At 38.8% G+C, this 27,733-nt stretch overlaps 1 protein-coding gene across 2 annotated transcripts in view; it reads left to right on the plus strand.

Annotated features, from left to right (window-relative positions):
• The window catches only part of nolo (ADAMTS-like no long nerve cord), a 628,447-nt gene that overhangs the window by 567,692 nt on the left and 33,022 nt on the right, over positions 1–27,733 (plus strand). For both annotated transcript variants that reach the window (XM_076523533.1, XM_076523534.1), the window contains exons 10-11: positions 2,446–2,544; positions 25,749–25,890. In XM_076523533.1, the coding sequence (XP_076379648.1) occupies positions 2,446–2,544; positions 25,749–25,890 (241 nt within the window). The remainder of the gene's footprint in view (positions 1–2,445; positions 2,545–25,748; positions 25,891–27,733) is intronic.

Consider the following 27,733-nt stretch of genomic DNA (forward strand, 5'->3'; position numbering starts at 1 on the left):
CGTAACTGTTTTCAAACCCTTTAAATTTATACAATATTTAAACAAAAGTGTGAATACTTGGCGCGAAGTACGTAGTATGATATTATCATTATAATTGTTATCAGTATGATATTATCATTATGATTATTATCATTATGATTATTATCATTAGAATTATTATCATTATGATTATTATCATTAGAATTATTATCATTATGATTATTGTCATTATAATTATTATCATTATGATTATTATCATTATGATTATTGTCATTATGATTATTACCATTATAATTATTATCATTATGATTATTGTCATTATGATTATTACCATTATAATTATTATCATTATGATTATTATCATTAGAATTATTATCATTATGATTATTGTCATTATAATTATTATCATTATGATTATTATCATTATGATTATTGTCATTATGATTATTACCATTATAATTATTATCATTATGATTATTATCATTAGAATTATTATCATTATGATTATTGTCATTATGATTATTATCATTATGATTATTGTCATGATGATTATTACCATTATAATTATTATCATTATGATTATTATCATTAGAATTATTATCATTATGATATTATCATTTTTATCGAGGATCACTTTTGAACCATGCGACCACCACAACACGGTGATTATTGGGCGGTTGCGCTGGCGCTGTAATTAGCTATTCGCGGACCACGCTAATCAATATTTTATTATTAGTATTCCCAGGTCATTTATCGTACGTGTCTCGTTGCTCATAATACTATGCGTGTTATGTAAGATTTACGTTTCATTCGGCACTCTATTCTCAGAGCTATCATAGACAGCGCCGAGTGCGATATTAAAAAGTCTCGATTAATCGAGACGCTGTCGCATAGTTAAACAAAAAACGGTTCAAATTACACCTTATTACGGTACAGAAAATCTCTGCAAAATTGTCGCCGTCACATCGTTCAAAACGATTCTCGTTTTATCTTCCCTTGCCTTGTGTCAAATCGTTTCCCTCGAACGATTCCACGAACATCGATCTCCGATCGATAAATAAATAAAAAAGAAAAAAAACGAACGGTGGTAACGCGAAAAAAAGAAAAGAAACAAGACAAGAGAACGCGTGAAATAAAATCAGACGTACGCGACAGTTCACCGCGGATGCATTTCCGTTTCGTCTACACCGAAAGAAAAAGCAATTCAAGTTGCGCGGCGACCAAAATAAATATAGTAAAGAAAAAAGTCGTTCGCAATTCGGACGAGCCGTCCGAATCGATCGCTCGCGAAAATAGAACTTCGACGTTGTAGGATCTCGGGTCGGGGCGAATCGATAACACTGTCCGACACGATTTTTGAGTTCCTGTAGCCACTATGAAATTCTTGTAATTTTGACTTCTACGCCATATAATTAAATAAATATTTAAATATATTTTTAACGATATGTTTCAAGAAGTTTATCGTTTTGAAAATGATTATTTATTCACGATCGAATTATCGTTATAATTTAAATGATAACTGTATACATGATATACTTGTAATTCGAACAAATTCAGAATGAAATGAATATTTTTTGTCCATTATTTTTCTTTTATTATTTCTCCATTTTTAATTTATGATTCACAGTTTGGTGATTATTATCCATAAAAATATGTAAAACAAGACAGCGCATTGAAGTACTAAAAAAAATGGCACGCCCCATACGCTAAGTGGGTGCCCCATTGGATCCCTCTATCGGTGTTGATTACGCGTAGCTTCGGCCCTATCGGACAGAGAGAAGCGAGCAGCGAAGCTCTTGGCGGCAAAACGTCGTGCGCATGTTGCCGTCGAACATTTTCTCGATCTACTCGAAATGTGTATCGTTCCGACATTTTTACCGGACCGTTTCTTCTTCAGAAATGTCTACAGAATCCGATCCTGAGTAGAGTTTTCGTGCCGAACAAAAAACTTTTCGTAAAAATACAAAAATATTGCGCAGAAACTGCACGCGTCGACAGTTTTGTAAACTTTGACATTAATTTATTGCTATTTAGGACCAAAAACAATCAATAAATTGCATGCCACTATATTCGGGAAACTCTCCTCTATCTTCTAACACCAATTAGAACTTTCTAACGTTTTCACTTTACACGCGATACCTCATTTTCGTCGAAAATTTTGGGTTTTTACAAAAGTTCGATTATTTAAAAAACTGAGGGCGATGGAGCAATTCGGTTTTCGGATTCTTGTTCAGGGAGTGAAGCTCTACAAGAATTTCATAGTAGCTATAAGAACCCAAATATCGTGTCGAACAGTGTAATTCGAATACTGCGCGCCGCGACGCGAACAAATCGAGCCGAGTCGCGTCGCGTCCCATCGCGTCGCGTCGAGGCGAACGAAAACATTGGCGACCTAATGTATGCCCCCCGAAATCACTCGTCGGCCAAGATGAATGGTGTAAGAGCTTTAAATCCTTGTCGTTACAGCTGCCCGACCACAAGTGCAGCGGCATGCACAAGCCCCGCAACCAGGAGACCTGCAACACCATCTCCTGCCCCATGTGGGAGACCAATAAATGGAGCGAGGTGAGTACACGTGAACCTTGGATGCCGGAACTGCGACCCCTGCGCGGGGGCCGTGAACATGCAAAACCGGGACGAGCAGTTGCTTCCTACAGATAGACGAGAGTCGTTCGCTTGATGCTGGAATTTAGGGGCTTTAGACGCCATGGGGAAGGTGTATTTATTGCCTACCGCTCTACCTTGCCATGGCTAAGGACAGCCGTATTTATTATCGCTTTAAGATGAACCTGAATCGAAGGAGTCACGGACTCTCGGCCCTATTCTTCCCCTCGAGAACTATCGTAAATTCTCTCGCCGATTGTCCTTCGGCTTGTAAACGAGAATGGAAAGAATTTGGAAAAAGGGGAACAGGTTTTATAATACTGTATGAATTCAATCTTCTCGCTTCTACGGGGTGTCCCAGAATTATGAGACTTGCGAGAAATGACGGGTTCCTGAGGTTATTTGGAGCAACTTTTTCCTTTGCGGAAATGCAATCCGCGGCTTCGTTTACGAGTTATTAACGAAAAACGCGGACCAATCGGAGAGCGTGTGTGGCCGGCGCCCCGCCCTTGCGGTCAATGCCGCGGCGGCGGTGGTCGCGAGGGCGGCGCGTCAGTCGTACGCGATCTCTCATTGGTCAGCGTTTTTCGTTAATAACTCGTGAACGAAGCCTCTGATTGCATTTTCGCTAAGGAAAAAGTTGCTTGAAATGATCTCAGGAATCAGCTCTTTCCGGGTGTTTACGCAATTATGGGACACATTGCGCAACTGATATATATATATATAGTAAGTAATAATACTATACTATACTATATAATTATATAATAATTATATAATATATAACATATGAGTACTCTATTATATAATATATAATATACGAGTACTCTATTATATAATATATAATATACGAGTACTCTATTATATAATATATAATATACGAATACTCTATTATATAATATATAATAGAGTATTATTACTACTATACTATATTTATACTATTTACACTATTATTACTACTATACTATTGTATAATATAAAATAGAGTGCCATAATTTTAGGAGACCCTGTATATATATATATATATATATATATATATATATATATATATATATATTCAGTTTATACAAAAAGCAATCATCGAGTCTTTTTACTAATTTGACCGCGGCTATAAAACAATGGAATACCGTATACGTAAAAATTGGGCGATATTTCTACGATTTTCCACAGCGTTTTATAGCACGACTACGTGGAACAGGTTACGTTCCGATGAAGTTTGCAAACGCATTTTATTTTTCGTGCGATCGCGCGTCGCGCGGAGCGTCTTTCTTGCTCCGATAATCTCGCGGATATCGAAGGAACTGCTCCGAGCAGGGAAATTGATCATTTTTACGGGGCCGATAAAACGGGCATTTTCCCCGTTGGATAAACACGAGACGGTAATTCCTATCCGATCGGGGTTAAGGGTGTTACACGAGTTATAGGAACCTTTTGTCTCTTGAAGGGACGTTAACGAGGTGAGGCAGACGAACGTGTAACGTTTCTCCATCCAGTTATATCTGTCTATTCCGTATCAGGAAATCCGATTTCCTCCGGGAACAGTAAACAGGTCGGGCTCGCTGATTGTTGCAAAGGGAAATGAAACTCGTTCAACAATTTGCTTTGTGCCGGCTGGTTGTTTTGCCGTCGTGCCGCGCCAAGGCTAACATTCAATGCGGCGCTTCTTCCTTAATCGTCCGACAACTTTTCCACATGGGATCGCGGGCCGAAGTTGAAACTTGTCGCTCGAGATGCGGCGGAGTGTGCCGGAACTGCGGATTTTATGCATTTAAAGTGGCTTCGATCCCGCGACTTCAACGGTGCTAAATGCTTAGACGATTCGACGAGGTATCTGCGTACGTATGTTCCTTGGATTACAAGTGGAAAGAGTAACGTATTCTACGTCTCCAATTTCCGATAATACAGAAATAGTAGTCTCTCTAAATTGGACTCTGAAATCTCAAGAATTTTTTAAGAGAAAGTTTTTCGGTATTAACCCTTTGCACTCCGCTGTCCCCTCTCGTGGGACATCGTAATTCTAGCATATCACTCGGATGTCCATGGGTCATTAAAGTTTATTAGCGATTACGGGGAATTGAGTTATTTCAGCGCAACTTTTTCAGACATGCATGTTTCCCTGAAGTTTTCTCTTGAAACGGCGCAAGAAATCAAATGAAAATATAGTAAAATTACTAAGATATATACAAGAAATGTCAGCGGGTTTCGACGAGAACGTGAGAGGCGTGCTCACGACGGTCCGAGCATTTCAAAGGCGCCATTTGAAAAGAGCGATAAGGCAAGTTTGTAGAAGAAAGGTCGGTATGCGAACATAGCACGCACTGTATAGTGAGATTTATAATCATAAAATCTGGAGGAAAAGATTTTCAAAGCTGAACTCGGTCTGGTTTGAAGCGTCGAGCGGTGTAGATAGATCTAACGAGTGAGAAAATCGGAAAAGCGATTCTTCTCTTGGTAAATAAATTGTTTGGTAAAAGTTTTTTTGGTAAACATCATCTTGTGAGTTAGTAATAACAATTAGAAATTTTCAACCTATGTATTTATTCATATTTTTTATTAGAACAATGGCAAAACGTTCGAACACGAATGAGTCTCATGACACAAGTAGCAGCGAAGATGAGCTCCAAATAGACGTTTAGACAGATTTGTTAGAAAGACTAACAGTAGAAGGTTTTCTTCTACAGTTAGTCTATCGTTTTGATAGCAGCGATAGTGATATCGTCCAAGCAACAAGGCGACGAGAGAAAGAGTTCGCATAGATAGCGATTACAACAACAAAACAAAATTATAAAACAAACAATAACAAAATTATAAAAAATAAAATATTGATTCTTTTGCAAATTTCTCGATTTCAGCCAATTCATATGAGCCCAATATCATTATAATATGTTAGTTAGTTCCAAAACCATACTAAATAATACGAGGGTATGTAAATGCCCTTTTCTGCCGAAAAGTGGCGCTGATTAGCTGGTAGCCAACGTCCAGAATGGTTCGGAGTGCTAAGGATTAAATACAGGGCGTCCCAAAAATGTCTCGCAATCCGAAAGTGGCGGGTTCCTTGGGTCGTTTCAAGCAACTTTTTCCTTTACAAAAATTTTCTCCGAGGCACCGTTAACGAGTTATTAACGAAAAACCGTGACCAATGAGAGGCGAGCTCGGCTGGCGCGAGGCGACCGAGCCAATGAACGGAACTGGGCTTCGTGCGCTGCTTGGCTGAGCCGCCTCGCGTCAGCCGTACTCGATTCTTATTGGTCACCGTTTTTCGTTAATAACTCGTTAACGGTGCCTCGGAGAAAACTTTTGTAAAGAAAGAAGTTGCTTCAAATGATCCGAGGAACCTGCTATTTCCGGATTGCGAGACATTTTTGGGACATCCTTATAATTGTATATGTTCGGTATTATAAATCTAAGCGTGGCAGACTAATTCTTGAACGTTCGAGGAATATATTTGATGCGTTTCAAGCAATAATAATCGTCGCAGTTTATTCTTCACAGTAAAAATGTTTATTTGAACCGAACGATAATTATTCGGTGCTATATAATTGTGCTATAATTATTATAGCACAATGTTTACTCACTATATTCAGCGAAACAGAAATATAATACAAAGTAACAAATGCAGTGACCAATATACTGGGTGTCCCATAATTATGTTAACTCCCGGACAGGGGTGTCTCTAATTTGATTAATTGATATCTGCGAGTTAAAGCATAAATATTGATATTCCCATGAAAATATATGCCGTCCGGTGATAAGCGGGCAACCATGTACTCGTAGACAGTAGTCGGACGACTATTGTGTACCAGTCCCAGTTCCGGCGATATTGAAAGTAGCAAGAAGAACTTTCCTCCATTCAGAATACTTCGACTTCGCGAGTTGATCCGTTTTGCAGGACACCGGAGAGGCTCGCCTCGAATTACTCGATTCTTAAAGTTCTCCCCGGCCGAAGTTCTGTATGCGTACCGATGTTCGATTCCTTGTCGGTCGTTTCCGGCACGTCAGTTTAAATTTTCCTCAACGTCAATATCTCCATTCTTGCCGGATATCAGGAGACGCGCCGTGGAACGGAGCAGCAGCAGCAGCTTCTCTGCTTCTGCGCTTCTCCGACGAACTTCCTGGAAACGAAACTGCGTATTCCATTATTTTATAATTCATTCGTCGAACATTCCAAGTAGTACTGCACGCCCGATTTCCACCCGCTGAAAAGATTTTCAGCGCCGGAGTTACGGATCGAACTCTGGCTGAATTCGATTTTAGAATAAACAGTGGATTCTCTGCGATCGTTCCTCGGCTTGTCAACGAAAATGGACGATTTGACGATCGTGGATGGATCATAAATGAACGATACGATGATCGTAGCAATAAACAGTGTAATTGTAAATAAATAAATACACAGTAAATTCTGATGGTGTAGTTCAGGGGTGTCAAACTCAAAAGCTAACTTGGGCCAAATAAACAATGCTTAACTTTAGGTGGGCCGCAAAAAAAAAAGAAAATATCAATGTTCATAGAAACAAATATTTTTATTTTGACTAGTACATTGTAATAAACATATATAAAGTTAAATTATTGTTTACGTCCTGATACTTGACATCAAAAATGTTCATCTCTCGGGCCGCGAGTTTGACACCCCTGGTATAGTTCAATCTGGTTTAAAAATCTAGTCGTTTTGGGGTCAGTCATTGAAAGAATATTTTCAAATCCGTTTCGAATATAATACAACTGAGAAACAATTGATAAATAAAGCTGAATGCATTCAGGAACTCGCAAGCTAAGGGCTAACTTCATAGATAAATAGCAACTGTGGTTACCTACCATTTTTATGAAATAATGCTGAAACTGATTAGGTTATTTTAATTATTAATTTTTATTGCTATTTTATTATTATTTTATTATTATATTTTTATTATTATTTTATTATTATTATTTTATTATTATATTTTTATTATTATTCTATTATTATATTTTTATTACTATTTTATTATTATATTTTTTTATTATTTTATTATTACATTTTTTTATTATTTTATTTTTATTATTATTATCTTAATTATTATTGAAAGAAATACAATTTCCTTTAACTTCTGTTGCAACCGATTCATCGAGAATACTTTCATTTCGCGCAAACATCACAGCTGCTACGCTCGCAAACCAAGTTCCAACTCGGCCAAACGAAAGGAGAAATCAGTTCGCTGGATAAAACAAAACGCAGCCCCAATTACGGTTCAAACACCACCGGAACTCCTTGTATTTTCGGACAACACCTCGCGCGACGACCTCCGCGATTAATTTCCGAGCAATTTACCACGATTTCGGCGAGCCGTTGATTTGCTCAAACGTTCCCAGACGACGTTAACGCCCCTCGAAAGCGTCTCTCCCCCGCCGAGATTCGTTGGAATCGGATTTTCGCGAGGTACCGAGGAACCCAGCGAACCGTGATTGCCACTCCGAATCACGCCAATAACCAACGCGGAAAAGGTGACGCGTCCCGACGCGTAAAACCGTCTCGTAAGGGGTAAGTTTTCAGGGTGCCGTCGGAAGGGGGGCGCGCGGGGAGGGGGGAGCGACGCGAGAAACCGTCTTTGCCCGGTGGCTGGCGATAAATGAAACGCGGTTACACCTGTTTCACATCCCCCCCGTTAGAGTGGCTGCACGCGAGATCTCTCTGGTCGTCCTTCTCTTTGAGGACGCAACGGGCCGTCGCGACATCAAACAGGACGATTTTCTCGTCAAATAACCCCCCCTCCGCTGTCTCGACGCGTTCGCGCTCATCGTCGCTTCTTGGACGTTCTGTTCCGGAAAAAAAGAGGAACGAAATAACAAAAAAGGAGGGAAAGGTGGACACGCCTCCTCCGTCTCTAGCCGTCGCCTCTTCTTCGTCAACGTCCTGACAACGCTGAAAAGGACGAAAAAATTCGTAGTCCTCGAGCGACGCTTCCGGGTCTCAGAAAACATGGCGGAAGAGGGCATGCATGAAATAAGAAGCCGGCAGAGGTGGCCTTGAATTATTTAGCGCAATTTGCGAGCAGAGACGGCACTGTTCGGCTTAGAACGGGAATTAGATACGTTTTTTGACCAGCCTTCCGGAAAGACGCGAGGCTGTTTTTTCAGGCCGTTCGCCAGGGTGCATGGGATTTTATGGTTTTTTGTGTCGGCAGAACGCGTGCGCGGTTCCTCTGAAGAAGAAGAGAACGTTCTGAAATTCGTTTCTGTATTTTTATCGTGTTCGCGTAACTACTTAACATTTTATATATGTATGATATACATGGAGAGCGAGTCTCGTAACGCGACCGCCTCGAATAACTCGGGAAATGTTCGTTGTACGAAAAAATGTTTCGAATAAAAGTTGCACAGCTTCTAGGGAAAAATACGATGTTCTAATCAGTTTTATTTTATTTTGCTGTTTTATCGAGATACGATGGCATCCTTCGATTTTTTAAATAGAACACTTAATATTTCTATTCGAATTCGGATAAAGCGTTGAATTCTACGTAAGAAAGTATTACACCGAATAGGGTCTGGGATACATAGTTACCGAGATATTAGACGACGCGCGTCAAAAGGCTTCGCTGAAGTGCGGCACAAAGTGCGTCGCCTCGAATAACTCGTGAAATATTCGTTGTACGAAAAAATGTTTCGGATAAAAGTTGCATGGTTTCTAGGGGAGTATACGGTGTTCTAATCAGTTTTATTTTATTTTGCTGTTTTATCGAGATACGATGGCATCCTTCGATTTTTTAAATAGAACACTTGATATTTCTATTCGAATTCGGATAAAGCGTTCAATTCTACGTAAAAAAGTATTACACCGAATGGGGTCTGGGATACATAGTTACCGAGATATTAGACGGCGCGCGTCAAAAGGCATCGCCGAAGTGCAGCACAAAGTGCGTCGCCGTTGCACATTTGCGCGGTCGTGGATCGGCCGCGTTTCCTCCGACGTTTCCGCGTAACAAATGCGATTCAGATACGGGGGAATCGCATTGTAGAAGGGCAGGGACGACTTCGCGGCGCCTGTGGGAGCCGCGGGGGCTCGTTTTGGCACGATGCTGGATGACCGAGTCTCTCCGCCGCGCCATTTCTTGCCCGGTCCGACAACTGTGTCCTGAAAAGCGCGATATCTGCTGGAACCGTTCCAGACATTCGGTCGCGGCCACGTCCGATCTCGTGCGTTTATGGAAATTTAAATCCACACGAGAGAGAGAGAGAGAGAGAGAGAGAGAGAGAGAGAGGCCTTTCGACGTTCTGCTTTCGGTCTCCGACCGATCCGATAAATAGAATGCAAAATACACCGACCCATCCTCGACCTTTGATCCTCGGTGCTCGCAATTATTATTCTCGTATTCCCGCTTCAACGCTTCGTGTTCTCGATCCCACTTTCCGGAAATATTTACAGTGAATCGAGTCTGCGGCTGCGAGCATGAACGCCGCATGTCGCTTGTATCTTCACTTCCGAGATATTGTAGTTTAACCGTTTGAGTCCCAAGAGTCATTGAGAAAACAGGGTCGAAAAATGCCGGACAGAACGATAGCGTTTTACTTGACGTGCGTGCTAATAGTTTATAAATATTTCAAGTTTGCCACTATTCGAAGGCAATTCGGAGGCCATATGCTATTATTCGAAGGCAATTCGGAGGCCGCGTGACACGATTCGGAGGCAATTCGAAGGCAATTCGAAGACAATTTGGAGGCCACATGATACGACTCGGAGGCAATTCGAAAGCTAGAATAAAAACGATGACTTAACTTTTCTATTTTTAATTTTTTGCCACAATTCGAAGGCAATTCGGAGGCCACGTGACACGATTCGAAGGTAATTCGAAGGCAATTCGAAGGCAATTTAAAGACAATTTGGAGGCAATTTGCAAGCCACATGATACGATTCGAAGGCAATTCGGAGGCCACGTGACATTATTCGAAGGCAATTCGGAGGCCACGTGACACGATTCGAAGGCAATTCGAAGGTAATTCGAAGCAATTCAAAGGCAATTCGACGGCAATTTGGAGGACACATGACACGATTCGAAGGCAATTCGGAAGCCACATGCCACGATTCGACGGTCACATACCTAGTACAGTAATTTCTCCCTAATTCGCGCTCAGATCTCGCACAAAAATAGACAATTTGGAAAGAGGAGATACGATTATTCGAGCCTCGCGTCCCGTTTTCATAGTTGTCGATAATCGGTAACTATAAAAACGAGCCGCAAGGCTCGAAAAATCGCACCGCAATCTGAGCGCGAATTAAGGAGTAATCACTATACTTACCACGTACCTTGTAGCTCCGCGGTTTTTCTTACCCGACTCACCCCCCAAACAGACCATTTTGTGTCGTCTTCCGGGAATTCGTGTCGCGTGTCGCATCACACGCTCGACCGACTCCGACGACCCTTAGCATCGACGTAGCAATAAATTACACAGGTGCAGGACTAGCACAGGGAAGTTCGCAGCGACCCAAAATTCGGCATTTCCAGGAGTAATTACTGAAACTCCATTCGTTATTTATCGTTCGTCGTTTCTTATTCGCATCTGACCCTGGACAAGCGCGGTCAACGGCAAGCTTACAACCAGGGGGTGGCACAGTAATTGGCACACTTACCCTGGTACGTTGTCGCTCGAATACCGCGTCTATACCGGACACTATTCGTTGGACGATATTCGCTATCCAGTTCTGGACAATTTTACCCGTTGTTTCGTTCTTATTCTGCTCTTTTTGACGCGTTTCATACGGTTATCTTTCGTTTCGATTAGATCGTGAAACGCCGACGTAGCGATAAATTACATAGGCGTAGGACTAGTACAAGGAAGTCCTTGTGGTTCTATTGTTCCGCATTCGTATGACACGTGATCCACCACGGGGCTCTAGTTTCGGCAAAAGTTGCAATATGGTTATATAATTTTTTTTTAATTAGCTATTCCTCTCTGTTAACATGATATGACCTGACCATGATCTATTCATAGAGTTTTGCGGGACTGGTTGGTGGAAGTTCTGTGTCCCGTTGTGTATTCAGTTATTTTGTTAAACACTGAAAAATCGGTGTTTACCGTGCCAACAAAGTCATTAGGTACGGCTATGCTAATCAAACCAGTTTCTGTTTGGTCAAGACAGGCCTTCGCAAGTTGCGTCGATGATTTCAACGTGACCCGTTTTTCGGATGCACGGCGCGAGCTTGAGCAGCGCTCTCTCGTCGAACGAGGTGCACGTGCGCAGAGGCTGCGCCTCGAATGGAATCGGCAACGGTGAATTCGCACCGTCGAGTGGTGACACGGTGCATTTTCCACGAGAATGCACTCCTCTCGTCCTCTTCTTCGCGCCTCTCCTCTCGAACGCCTCTTATCGCGGCTGTATTTTTTTCCCCCTTTCCTTCCCGGCCAACCGTTTGTCTTCTCCACACTCGTTGCTCGCGCGAAATGCCCCCCTTGAACGCCGTGGAATTGCCTCTTTCGCTCGGCGATCCACCGATCTCTTTTCTCAGCCGTGCATTCCTTCTGCTGCCTCGATGCGTTTTGGGCTCTGTTCGACTTCTTTTGCTCGACGATCTCCCGCAATCGAATTGGATCCAGGCGCTCGCGAAAGATCTTGTTTTCTACCCTTTCGATCGTGAGATCGGCGACGGACGACTCACAGCGCTCGGTCGTTCTTATTAATTCTTTCGTTGAATAGTCTCTTTTAATTGCAATTTTCAATTGCCAACCGAAACGAATTTATTAACGAGCAACACAATTTGGTGAAAGTTTTTTCCTGGAATTTCTATCGAAAAGAAAACTATTAAGATCCTTTTCTATGTAATATAATTTGGGCACTTAGACCATTTTTATGGTGTATGAAAATTTGCAGGCTATTTATAAATTATAAATACATTAAAAATCCACTGCCTGTTTGTTGTAAAAAATATATATAAAACATATATTTATTTATTTATTATTAATTTCCATTATATATGTAATGGAAATTCTATTTATTCATTATTATTTATTTATTACATTTACAATTATAGTAATAAATACATAATAATGTATAAATAGAATTTTATAGAATTAATATAATAATAGATATATATAAAATATAATATATATATAATAGAATTAATTATACAATATTTTTATTATTAATTATACAGTATTTAATTTTACAATAAGCAGGCTGTGAATTTTTATGTATTCACGATTTATAAATAATCCGCAGATTTTCATACACCATAAAAATTGACCGAGTCCATCGAACTACTTTATTTATTATACAATTGTATCGATACCACCAATATAAGTCGACCACGATATAATTAAATTATATTTTGATAAGACAATTCTAAAAAGAAGCAGAAGTTAAATGGAAATCGATCGCCTCTTCTAATAATGTTTGTAGGTCAAGAATATTTATACTTCTGTTTCTAATTAAATGTTTATACTTTTCGACGTTTTGAATCATTGATTTCCTAGAGACGATTTTATTCTTGAAGACCAAGCACTTTCTAGGAGTCCAACTGAGAAAACGTCTGAAATTTTCAGCATCCCAAAATGATCTGTCCATGAATAATTGAAAAAGAAAAATGGAAATAGCAAGCGGCACGAACTTTCAACAGGACATAATATAGCACAATATTTCTGTATAATCGCGTTTAAAAGCCAAAATTAACGTAACGGCATCCTTTAATTTCTTCATCCGCTAATTTCGTGATCGCGTAAAATCCGCAGTCCACTTTAAAGAATCTTCGAAAATTCATAAGGATCCGGTAGAAGGTAATAATAGAACATCCGCCACGGTATAACGAAGCCGAAAGCGAGGAAAATATCGAGCCGGTTCGTTTCCTCCAAAAGGGAAACATTAGAAGGCAAACATTATTGTTAATGGGTCCGCGTACACAGAGTGGGGGATTATTATTAACTATAGCGATTCTTTGAGGTCATTTGGAACAACTTTTTCCTTTACAAAAATGTTCTCCGAGGCGTCGTTAGCGAGTTATCAACGAAAAACAGTGACCAATAGGAGGCGAGCTCTGCCGCGAGGCGGCCGAGCCGACGAGTGGTCGAAGCCCTGTTCCGCTGATTGGCACGGCCGCCTCGCGCTAAGCCTCGCCTCTCGCCTCTCATTGGTCACCGTTTTCCATCGATAACTCGTAAACGACGCCTCGGAGAAAATTTTTGTAAAGGAAAAAGTTGCTTCAAATCGCCTCGGGAACCTTCCATTTCCACATTACGAGACATTCGAGACATTCTCGCCTCTCATTGGTCACCGTTATTCGTTAAAATCTCATGAACAATGCCGCAGATTGTATTTTCACGAAGGAAAAAGTTCCCTCGAATGATCTCAGGAAGCCCGCATTTCCCGGAAGTGCCATAATTTTGGGACACCCGGTAAGGACGTCGCCACGGCAGACGTCGCGCGCTGTTTACGCGTGTTTTCGAGAACAGAGACTGCAGCCAGGTCCCGCGGGGATACGCGATCGGTTCGGGGAAACGTGGTCCGGGCCGTTTCGGGCGCAGGAAATTAAAGTAACTCGGTCTCGCAGCGTCGCGCGGCGCACCGTTCCGTTTATATTCAGAGACAAACTGGAAACGCAAAGAAACTTTCTCGTTGGGAAAAATAAAATTTTACGGTGTCGTATCTCAGCGGAGGAGCTCGGTGGGAGTCTCCCCCCGCCCCTCCCTCGAATGCAACGAGCCGCGGAAAACCGAGTCTGCGGGATGCGGCTCGCGCGACGCGGCCTCGCGCCGCAACGAGAAACGCATAGAGTCGCAACAATGAGAGACAAGCTGCGCGAGAAGGTCGAAGAGCAACTTTTCGACTGGAAAAAGCGAACCTCGGGAATTCTACCGGTATGGGAGTCTAGCTGGCTGCACGTTGAGTGCAGCGGGGAATGCTAAATGCAACCGCGGATATCGTGTCTGAGCCACTCGTACGCCAAAACCGATCGAATTTCTGATAAGAGAAGTAGAGAGAAGCGAGGTTTGCGGAAACTAATCTTTGCGGAAATGTGCTCGGGAAAATTCGCAGACGGAAAGCCCGAGACTGGGAGATTTTACGTTGTACGATGTTATTATTATTTTTAATAGACCGCGGATCTTTGCGCAAAATGAAAGTTGTCTTTATCGATTGTAACAGACGTGAGTCAAACGGTTCTTTCTTTTTTGAATAATTGAAGATTTTATATAAATGTTCTTGAATTCTTTTAATATGTTTTGTTTCCTTTTTTTTTTTAAAGTCCAGAGTCTAATTATTAATATCTTTATTTCACATTTGCAGCCGTGAAATGTGAACTTTGTTTGCAATTTCTTTTCTCAATCAAAGCCGTTACAAAAAGCACATTATATTGTATTATATTCTAATATATTATACTATTTTACACTAATTTTTACTATTCCAGGTTGCCGTATACTCTTAGGTATACTTAGATCCTTATCTTATTTATATCTTCTATTTTTAATTTATTTAATAATTTGGTATGCTCCTCCATTGGTTCCCACATTATATTCTAATATATTATACTATATTATACTACTTTTTACTACCCCCACGTTACCGTATACACTACAAAACTATGTTATTCAAATCCTAATCTTATTTATATCTTCTCTTTTCAATTTATTTAATAATTTTATATGTTCCTCCATTGGTTCCCACTTCTTTTGTATACATTTATTGTACAACATAAAGGGTATTGAAATTAATGTACAGAAATTATTAACGTCATTTTATATTTTAACATTGCAAATGTTACTAACATGATTTTGAAACGAGCGTTGACTTCGAAAATTAAAATTACCTTTGTAATTCATTTCTAAACAGTTATATTGGAAAATACGTATTAAATTCGTCATCGAAATTTAAGGTTATATTTAAATATTATATAAATATGATATATTATATAATATATAGTATATTTAAATATTATATAAATATAATATAATAGGAGGACTTGCACAGGGAAGTTCTTGTGGTTATATATAATATATATATATATATATATATATAATATATTATTATATTATATCTAATATATAAATATAATATAATAGGAGGACTAGCACAGGGAAGTTCTTGTGGTTATATATAATATATAGAATATATTATTATATTATATCTAATATATAAATATAATATAATATATAATATATTTATATAATATATTATTATAAAAATATATTATTATATTATATATAATATATAATATATTTGAATATTATATAAGGAAATTTTTACAACCGCGTCGCTTTTCCGGCAATAAATTTCATAAATACATATCTGAAAGCGAATCATTTTAAAATCACCGTGCGAATCATTTGTTCCCGACCAATCGAATGCAGGCATCGCGCAGATAATAGAATTGAGTAATCTGCAAAGAGTGGAGGAGTACGAAGTGTTCGACCGTTGGGCCGTCCGAGTGGTTCACCTACATTACTGTTGCTTCGCGATACAGGCAAAATCGCGTCGGTAATATTTCGCGGACCCGTAACGAGCTCTCGCGAGGACACGTCCACCGGCATGGAATATTTTAAGGTCCTTCGTACCGTCTCTTCTCCCGATCGTGCAAAAGATCCAGGGATAGGGGGGGAGGGGGGAGGCCGAGGTCGCAAATTGAAAGAGTTAAATTTTATTTTCTGTTCTCACCCGCTGGGAGATTACCCGGCACGCTTTTGCACCTTTTCTGTTTCTGCTGGTTCGCTGGAATTCTGTTCGTTTAACCAGGGCCGCCGCGTCCGGAGAATTGTTCGAATTTGTTTGGCCGCCGGATAAGAATCGGCTTACATTCGATGTTTATGCGACAGGCGTGGTGCGAGCGTTTCGACACTTGTGACCGAACTGCGAAATCATTGCGCGGATCAACCCTAATTTCTGTAAATTATTTTGCAGGATCGGGATTTCATGGTTATGTTTTCATGGTGAAGCTTGGAGATATAAGTTTATGTTAAACATAATTAACAATATTTTTGCTTATCGCTGACTGCAAAGCGATCTCTTTCTCTTCCCCCCCTCGCTCACTCTCTCATTCTCTCTCTTTCTCAAATGTTCATAAAACAATGTACGCGCAAAAATTGAAATTTATTGTATACTTTTAAATTTATACTTTGTAGATTTATATACTTTTAAGTAGGCGAAGCATTGAATAATGGAAAAATTGAACATGATATTAAATAACAATGCAAAAAAGGGGAGCATTAAACTATAGCAAATTCCTGCGAACTTCCACTTTGATAAATCATTTGACGGAAATCAGAATAAAGGAAAAAAATTACGCACCAAAGAGAAGACTTTCTTCAGTCCAAAAAAAAATATAAAACCCCATTAGTTGTTATCAATGCTCGCATTCTCCCGTGTTTATAAATTTTATGCGCACGCCGACTGCGCAGAGATTACAGTAATGTCTCCCAAATTGACGCTCACATTGTCTACAAAGATGGACAATTTGGGAAGAGGAGATACGATCATTCGAGCCTTGCGACTCGTGAAATAATAAATAAAAAAGAAACAAAAAGAAGAAACAGTCGCACGCGACGAGACGAGTCGATGGCCAAAAGTCGTGTGGCGCGGCCAGCCCCGCGGCAGTTTCTTATCTTGGTCCGATAACAATGGACGGCAAACAGGCCGCGCCCTCGGAGGCTGCACGAAAATATCCCCGGTCACGTGTAAACGAAAAGTGTACGTGGTGTGATTTACGGCTCATCTCATGCTTGATCGATACACAATGCCGGTGCTCGTCTCCGCCGGCGTAGGAAACGATGCAAGCCGGCGGGGCGACGGCGGGGGGAGGGCAGCGAGGAAATGGCGTCGGTATCCTTTCGCCAGCGATACATAAAGGCCGGCCTCTTACGGCCGTCAGCACGGTAATGATTTCATCGGGGGTTGCTGCACGGTCGAGCGAGAGAGAGAGAGAGGGGGGGCGAACCGCCGCCCTCCCCTCTCCCCCCGGAAGACAGGAATTGATAGATTTCTCTCTTTTGTGAGCTCGGGAGCCATGCAAATATTGAACTGAAAGCACAGGGCTCCTTAAAGCACTCCCATGATATCGGACCTTCTCGTGGAAGGGGTTGGATTCCGGAGAAAGACGCTCCGTGGGGTGGAGGAAGAGCGCGGGGGTGGGACGGCGGCGGCGGCGACGGCATCGGCGGAATAGATTGGCTTGGTGGGAAGTTGGAAAACAGGGGAGGCTGGGGGAAGATCTCCGCAAAAACAGAGCGAAAACGGGGCAAAAAGCGGATGCAGAAAAATGTTAGCGCCAGGGAGGGTATTGTATCGCTGGGACGAGCACTGCGGAATCTTTATCCGCGACGAGCCGTTCGTAAAGAATTGTATGGGCGAAATGCTTCTTGCTATGTAGATACAGTGATTTCTCCCTAATTCGCGTACAGATTGGGCACGAATATGGAGGATTTGGGAAGAGGGGGTGCGATTATTCGAGCCTCGTCAACCACCCTTGTCAACGCAATCGTATCGATCTCTTTCCAAATTGTTCATTTTTGGGCGCAGTTTGAGCGCGAATTAGGGAGAAATTACTGTACAATTATGTTTCTGATATCTGATTTAACTCTATAAATTATGATTGATATAATAAACAAATTAAATTAATATTATGTGATATTACTATAATATTATTGATATTATTAATATTATATATAAATTGAATTAAATTAATATTATATAATGTTGTTATAATGTTATTAATGTTATATGATATAATTATATTATTATTAATATTATACAATATTATTATGATATTATTATTATATATAAATTGAATTAAATTAATATTATATAATGTTGTTATAATGTTATTAATGTTATATGATATAATTATATTATTATTAATATTATACAATATTATTATGATATTATTAATATTAGATATAAATTAAATTAAACTAATATATTAAATAATATACAAATTATGGATAAAAACTGATTTAACTTCATTTCTAATGTTACTTTTTTTACGGATAACATAGTAACCTAGATTATTATTTCATTATTAACTTCAAAATTAAAATATTTCTTCCAGCATATAGCATTTCGATTTTGTACTATTTTTGCAATACTTTTGACAATGTTTAAAATATTTAACACTATAAAGGTTACTTCAAAATATGATATTGCAATTTCTAATGGTATCTCGGACTCGTCATAATATTAGCACTCGTCTATCTAAAATTCCTGTTCAAAAATACGACCTCCTGCCTGCAACGCACAAAGATTTACTCTTCTCTCCAAAAGACTCTTCTCTCCTAAAATTCAAATATCGCCCAAACCAATAATTTTTCGCCATAATCGCTTTAATACTTTCGCGAAGAGAATGCCGAGCAGAATCGACTGGTACAATAAAAAATACATAATTCCATTCTAAAAAACACGGTTGACCTTCGTATGACCTCGACGCGTTCACCAAGAAGCACCTTATTAGCATCAAATTACGTGGCACCTAAAACCATTCGAATTTCGTTCGAAACATTTTTCGGTATCGTCGAAGGAAAAGCTGCCACGAACGCATAAAGATCCCGCATTTAATATGCTAATATATTATATAATATATGATATAATAATATATATATATATTAATTATAATAATAATATATTATATATATACATATACATATATAATAAAATATAATATATATAATATTATATAAATAATAATATTATATAATATACTAATATTTAATATACTAGTATAATTACTGTTACACTCGGTTACTGTTAGTCCGGGATATGCAATGAAAAAAGCGTTCTTCCAAATACCGTTCCGATCGTCGACTCTGCGTTCAACGGTGCGTCGAAAAAAAATCCTGACTGCGGAGCTGACCGCAGAAAAGTGGCGGGCCGGTCGGAATGCAACGGGTTAAACGAGAGAAAGCTGGAAAATGGGGAAAGCTATAGAGAAGTAGGGGCGGCGAGAAGAAGGGTGAAAGAAGGTGATCGAGCCGAGAGGCGAAACGGGGACAGAAGCAAACAGAGCATTGATGGGGTCGGGTAGGGACACCGGCGAGAGGCGACGTGGCCGAGGGCGAAAGAGAGGAGGGCGCCCGGGAGTGCCTAAGTCGAGCGGGGTTTCCGCTTTTCCGTCCGTGTCACCTTTCCACCTTCGACGTCTTGAACGATAGCTCCGGCATCCGGGGCTTTTTGTTCATCGTTTTTCTCGCGTTTCATCGTGCTCGACCCCACCCCCGCCCCCTAAACCGCTCAACCCGCTCTCTCGGCTCTCTTACCTTTCCCCGATCAAGCGGACTTTATTCTGGCTGAGAGAAGTTTCAGGCCGCCCCGAACGGGTCTCTCTCTCTCTTCTCCTCGCTTCCCGTCAACTGGAAACGCTACCTGCCACTTCGGATTCGAGCGCGCGATCCGGCCCGACGTAAAAGCGAATCTGATCGGCGCCGATAGAAACAGAAACATTCGTCCCCCCACTCCATCCCCACTCCGCGCGATATCTCGCGAGCTAATCAATCCGAACGAAACGATTCCGGACGGTCCCGCGCCGAGACCGTGCGCCACGGAGATTTTTAGTGCCCCCTAAACCGGGGAATAACGGGTCGAAACTTCGATATCCGGGCGCCGGTGTCCTACTATCCGGCAACGAAAAAAACTTGTTACGATTTAAAACTTGTTCTATAGCCTCGGCCTTCTTCTAAGAGCGCCGCCTTCTTCGCAGCTTCGCGCTCGATTTTACGATGGTTTTGGCTGTCCCCCAAAAGTTGTCCTCTTAGAAAATGGGAGTGTAATGAAGAAGGAGATTGTTTCGTTACGTGGTTTGTTTTATTATTGTCCGATACGACGTGTAAATTGGTGACTGTTTTATGCGTTCATTTTTGCTAATGACTGAAGCGATCGAAATAAGTCGACGTTGTTCAAATATTGATTATTATTATTAAATATATTGCTAAATGTATTATTAAATATATTATTAAATATATTATTAAGTATATTATTAAATATATTATTAAATATATTACCAAATATATTATTAAATATATTACTAAATATATTATTAAATATATTATTAAATATATTGCTAAATATATTATTAAATATATTACTAAATATATTATATTATTGTTAAATATATTATTAAATATATTTATTAAATATTAATTGTTTAAAAGCAACAAATGTAGTATCAAAGTATTATAATAATAAGATAATTAGTTAGACGACAGATGCAATTCGTTTGAATATTGCAGTAATTTCTCCCTAATCGACGCTCAGATTGCGCACAAGAATGGACAATTTGGGAAGAGGAGATACGATTATTCGAGCCTTGCGGCTCATTTTTATAGTTTTATAGTAGTTTCTTATAGTTTTATACTGTCTCCTCTCCCAAAATTCTCCATTTTTCTTCACAATCTAAGCGTCAATTATATATATATAGGGAGAATTTATTATAATACATAATTCCTTTGAAATCTGTTCGAATGAGTTCTTTCTCATGGTTACTACATAATGTAGTAACATTGCAAAATCCAGTGTTTTCAGTTAATTATTTATTTTAAAGCAGTTTTACCATAAATGGCGGAAAAGAGGAACGACGAAGAATTTCAGAGATCCAATATTTTGAGAAAAGTAAATATTTAAGTTAAAGGAATAATATATAGGTATAGCTCTCGAGTTGTCAATTTATTAGGGTTTGTTCTTATTGTATATTTATTAATAATTTATTATTCATTATTACCTTTAGTAAAAGGTCTTATTTTCTCTGTGAAAGTTCTCGAGTTGTCAATTTATTAGGGTTTGTTCTTATTGTATATTTATTAATAATTTATTATTCATTATTACCTTTAGCAAAAGGTCTTATTTTCTCCGTGAAAGTTCTCGAGTTGTCAATTTATTAAGGTTTGTTCTTATTGTATATTTATTAATAATTTATTATTCATTATTACCTTTAGTAAAAGGTCGTATTTTCTCCGTGAAAGTTCGCCTTCATTGAGAATCCGCAGTAATACCTGCGCTACGGTGGTCTGACCCTAACCTTACCCTACAACGCCGAGAGTCTGTGACGCTAAAAAAAAAGGAAGATTCTAAGTAAATCGGAAACGATCAACAGTAGCTATTACTCGGTGTCTTCCGTGACAGGAAGCAAAGGGGTCGGCCGGCGAGCTTTTTGTTTCCGGATTCGCAGCCCTCGCCGAGGGGATTTCGTTCGATGGTTTTGCATGTCACGGCCAGTGTTCGCGAGGCTCAATAATAACACTCGGACCGGTAATGAAGCACCGAACCCCGCGGAAGTTAAGAAATGTTTCTGGCCTTTCGAGGCGAAACTGCTCGTTTCCGAAATCATTCTCGAAGGGGTGCTCGGCGCACGGTATAATCGAACGCGGACCGCGACTTTCTGATTCGTCGAAGCGTCTCCGGAAATTCAATGTTTCCGAGAATGTTGCTTAATTCTAAAAAAAATATAGAAAATTTGCTTAATTCTGCGGGAAATTGGGCGGAGTGTCTCTCGCCCTTTTTGTGAAAAATAGAGCAACGATGTTCTTTTTTGGTGGAATTATTGGCGTCGTAATTTTTAAGGAAAATTGTCACCGATTTATAACAATAAATCGTTAACGATCAGTGAAATCATCGATTCTTGAAAATGAATTCTCAAAGAAATTGAAATAGATAATTTACAAGAACGAAAAAGCTTCACACTTATTGTCGCTTTGCTGTTATCTGATCTCAGCCATCGTCGAATCTCTAATCAATGCGTTACACTCAATTAAAATTGTTAAATTAAACCATATAAAATTAGCAGATAATTCTCTTACGAATCTAATCGATGAGATCGCAGCAAAAAGCATTTCCAAAACAATAGGAGTTTAGGAAAAAAACACTTTCTTCGTGTACCGAAAAATTTCAATTCTTGTTCCGCATTTATTTTTAAACGCGATTAAATGTGTTTGCGATATTTCGAGACTACAGATCATTTGTTTATCCGGGGAACGATCGATCGTCGAGTCTCTAATCAATGTGTTACACCTCTAATTAAAGCTGTTAAATTAAATCATATAAAATTAGCAGATAATTTCCTTACGAATCTTTTTCGATAATTTCGATAATTTCCTTACGAATTTATTTTTAAACGCGATTAAACGTGTTTGTGCGATATTTCGAGACTACAGATCATTTGTTTATTCGGGGAACGATCGATCGTCGAGTCTCTAATCAATGTGTTACACCTCTAATTAAAACTGTTAAATTAAATCATATAAAATTAGCAGATAATTTCCTTACGAATCTTCTTCGATAATTTCGATAATTTCGATAATTTCCTTACGAATTTATTTTTAAACGCGATTAAAGTTTGCAGTTTCGCCTCGAAACTGCTTTCACTAAAGTGTTTGCGATATTTCGAGACTACAGATCATTTGTTTATCCGGGGAGCGAGTCTGACGCATCGAAAAACGATAGCTCTTGAAATACTGGCGCGGGGGCGGGGGGTTGGAAAATAATTGGCGAAACTGCTGGAAAAGCGATGAGCCCTTTCTGCGAATTAGCATACGGTCCAGAGGCCGCGCGAACTTCGAAATCCAGTATTTCCAAAGCTTTTCCCCACTTCATAGCGTATATTTCGTTCCTTTTCAACTTCCCCGGCGCGCTTCGCACCGATAATGATCTCGCACAGGTCTCCGGCAACCCTCGGCAGATCTTTTAAGTCTTCCGAACGTTAGAATAGAACCTAGCAAATACCACTTAGTATACTGAAATTAGATTCCGCTGTTGCGTCACGAGAGTTTACTGTTACCAAGGTTCCGCCTTTTCTTTGCATTACCTTCTTCTCCACCCTCGCCCTTCGTCCACCCTATTTCCACGGACTTTATCCCGCCGGGAAAGTATTACCTTGACCCACACAGTTTTCCGTTTTCTCTTACTGCGCACGTTTCGTCGTAAGATGTGCCCCGAGTTAAACGGTCCAACCGAAATTTCGTAAGTTCGAGATTTCCCCGAGATATTTCAACATCGTTGCGAAAAGAGGAACCTTCTTGGGGCGGCGCACCGTGGAACTTCATATAATTAAAATCTTTACACGCGAGAATCCGAGATGTTTCTAAACAAAATGGAAGCTGTACCTGCGACGCGGAAATGGAATATGTGGAAAATATGGAAATAGGATATGTATGTGGAGAATATAGAAGTAGAATATGTGGGAAATATAGGAATAAAATGTGCAGAAAGTAAGAAAAAAGAATATATGAGAAATGTAGAGATAGAATATGTAGAAAATATAGAAATAGAATATGTATATAGAAAATATAGAAATAGAATATGTATATAGAAAATATAGAAATGGAATATCTATATAGAAAATGTAGGAATAGAATATATAGAAAATATAGAAATAGAATATATAGAATATATAGAAAATATAGAAATATAATATATAGAAAATATAGAAAATATAGAAAATATAGAAATAGAATATATAGAAAGTATAGAAATAGAATATATAGAAAGTATAGAAATGGAATATATAGAAAATATAAAAAATATAGAAATAGAATATATAGAAAATATAGAAAATATAGAAAATATAGAAATAGAAAATATAGAAAATATAGAAATAGAAAATATAGAAATAGAATATATAGAAAATATAAAAACAGAATATATGGAAAATATAGAAATAGAATATATAGAAAGTATAGAAAATATAGAAATGGAATATATAGAAAATATAGAAAATATAAAAATAGAATATATAGAAAATATAGAAATAGGATATATAGGAAATATAAAAATAGAATATATAGAAATAGGATATATAGGAAATATAAAAATAGAATATATAGAAATAGGATATATAGGAAATATAAAAATAGAATATATAGAAATAGGATATATAGGAAATATAAAAATAGAATATATAGAAATAGGATATATAGGAAATATAAAAATAGTATATACGAAAAATATAGAAATAGAATATATAGAGAAAATAATAATAAAATAAATAGAAAATAGAAAATCATCGAATAGAATGTGTACTCCGATGGACTGTACGTACGTCTTGCAACTTCTTAAGAATTCTCATGCGATATGAACGCGCGGAGACCCGCGGTCCACGTACGATTGTCTCGTCTTCATAAGATTTTTAAACGTACGAAACATTAATCATCCACGGTACAGCAATTCCTTTCGCCGCGAATTAATTAATCAATGCTCCGCCCACGGAAGTTACGCGATTCATCAAAACTCGTTACGAAGAAACACGAAGAACATATTGAAACTTGTCAGTCGAAAGTTCCGCGTAACTGCGAACGGTGCACACAAAATTTAGCAGAGCCTTGGGTCATTTTCGCTTTCGCGTAATCGTCGAGTCTCTCCAGCGGACGATTTTTAAGAACGAAGTTACGTCTCGGCGATTGTAACGATAGAGGGAGAAATTTTATCTTTTTTGAGGTTACTTTTCCGTGAGATTTCAAAGTCGCTTGTTCCTAGAATCGAGGGTCGTTTTCTCGTCTGGACGATGTCGATGAAAATCTCCGGAAAAGATTTCTCGAAAATCATTCGTTTCGAGGCTCTCGAAACTTTATTATTATAATAATATTAATATTATAATATTATAATATTATTATATATTATATATTATATATAATATTATAATATATTATAATAATAATAATTATTATTATTATCTTTGCAATCTCCCTCGAGAGAGAAAGATAAGAATAATAATAATTATTATTATTATTATTATCTTTGCAATTCTACGAGAGCCTCGAAATGAATAATTTTCGAGAAATCTTTTCGGGAGATTAAGATTTAGATAATAATAATAATTATTATTATTATATTATATAATAATATTATTAATAATTATTATTATTATTTTTATTTTTATTACATATTTTATTGTATATCAGCATTTTATCGTTTAACTCGGCACGATTTTCACGCGTTCTTTTTACGCCAACGCGTTAGGGAGAGCTACTCGTGACGAAGAAACAATTTCGCGAGACCGATGTAACGCCGCTGGAGGATCTTTTTCCAAAGTGGATTTCATTACGGTGACCCGAATGTCACTGATACGTTTCGCGGTTGCGTTTTCCAAAGAAACCGAATCGAATTCGGCGTCCTCAAGACAGAACGGGTCCGTTAATTATTTCGCCCACGTTCCGGCTCCTTTCGCTGTATCATGCTCCCATCGGTCCCGTTTGAAAGCAATTTGCGCCAGCAGCATGAAATTTACTTTTGCCCGTGTGATCGATAGTGTTCTGTGACCTGTGGCACCGGCACCAAGATGAGGACGGTCGAGTGCAGGGACGCTGTTGGTTCCATCTCGACGGACTGCGACCCCGCTGAACGGCCGCACACCGAGCAGGAGTGCAAAACAAACATCGCCTGTCCGATATGTAAGTTTTATAAGTTACATTCCTATGCGGCCGCGTCGAGTGCCATTCCCGTGACGACCGGGTCACGCTTCCACGTACAGGGTGTCCGACGATGAAGGGCACGCGCGCGGTTCTTCGACTCTAATACTCGAAGTTTTTGTACAGTAAATTCTACCCAATTGTGCCTTAGTTTGTAGACAAAATTGGACAATTTAGAAAGATGTGATACAGTTGGAATCATACAAAGTGTCCCAAAATTATTGTACAAAGCGAGAGATGGGTGATTCCTGAGGTCATTTCGAGTAACTTTTTCCTTAGCAAAAATGCAATCCGCGGCTTTGTTTACGAGTTATCGACGAAAAACTGTGACCAATGGGAGGCGAGCGTGTTCCAAATATGTCTCTCAATCTGGAAATAAAGGGTTCTTGAGATTATTTGGAGCAACTTTTTCCTTAGCGAAATTTCAATCCGCGGCTTTGTTTACGAGTTATCGACGAAAAACAGTGACCAATGGGAGGCGAGAGTAGCTGGCGCGAGGCGGCCGAGCCAATCGGCGGAGCTGGGCTTCGACCGCTCGTTGGCTCGGCCGCCTCCCGCCAGCCGAGCTGGCCTCTGATTGGTCAGTGTTTTTCGTTAATAACTCGTTAACGGTGCCTCGCAGAAAATTTTTGTAAAGGAAAAAGTTACTTCAAATAACCTCAGGAACCTCTCGTTTGCCACTTGTACAATAATTTTGGGACATACTGTATAATTCCAACTATATCTACTCTTCCCAAATTGTCCATTTTTGTTTACAAGCTGAGGAACAATTGAAGAGAATTTACTGTACTAATTTTTCTAAGCCAACGTGTCGTGACAGAAATTTTATAGTTTTAGAAAATACTTTTAGAAAATTAACATAGACGTTGTATATTATTGCTGGATCGATGCGTCTAATTGAGATTGTTAAATGGTTGTTATACTAGACTGCAGATTTTTATATAAAATGAAAATGTTTCACCTCGTTCGTAATAGTTCAAAATTGATTTTCTATCTTGGCTATTCCGTTGAGTTAAAAATAATGTGACATTTGGTTTGCATTCTACCAATGTCTTTACGGTTTTATAGTTTATCCAATTATTTTTCTAATAGGTGCTTAAAATTCCCGGTCCAATTATTACACTCTATTCTGGTCCATGACTTGAGGAGCACCGTGCGACACGGTTTTATCTATAGAAAGTGACGTTTCACCTTTTAAATTGAGCAGGAGTAAAGTTATTTTCTGGAAAACAATTTCTATTAGATACTGTTGAATTATATTTAGTTATGGAAATAATACTTTAATACTTTTCGCGATTGGAACTTTCAATTAGAACTTTTATTTAATTAAAGAAGGTATAAAATAGGTTCTCTCTTTGTGAGATGTCTGCGTAAACTGACACGATTCAAATCCATAAAAATAATAAGAAAAGATAAAAAAGACAAAATACATTGTCGCATGCCTTCGCGATCGAATCGTATCAGGTGGTGAATAAAAAACTATTTGCTGGATTGATTTTTGTATAATGTAATAAATATTATATAAAATATATAAAATAATAAATAATAAGAAAAAGTAATAACCTTGACATAACCGATTTATCGAAATTCAACAGAAACTATATTTTCTGTTAATGAAAGAGTTATGGAAAATAATGCGCAAAAATCTGCAGTCTAACAACACGACACCTTGTATACAACCGAGAACACCGATTTCTCCGATGAACGACTTAAGCCTCGGTTACGGTGCTATCGTTGCCATTGACACTCCCACATTTACGGACAGAAAGTTGCCCGCAACGGTTATTACTTGGTTCCGCGTACAAAAATGCGCATTTTATGTGTC

Source organism: Megalopta genalis, chromosome 7, assembly GCF_051020955.1.
Source record: "Megalopta genalis isolate 19385.01 chromosome 7, iyMegGena1_principal, whole genome shotgun sequence".
NCBI classification, from domain to species: Eukaryota; Metazoa; Arthropoda; class Insecta; order Hymenoptera; family Halictidae; genus Megalopta; species Megalopta genalis.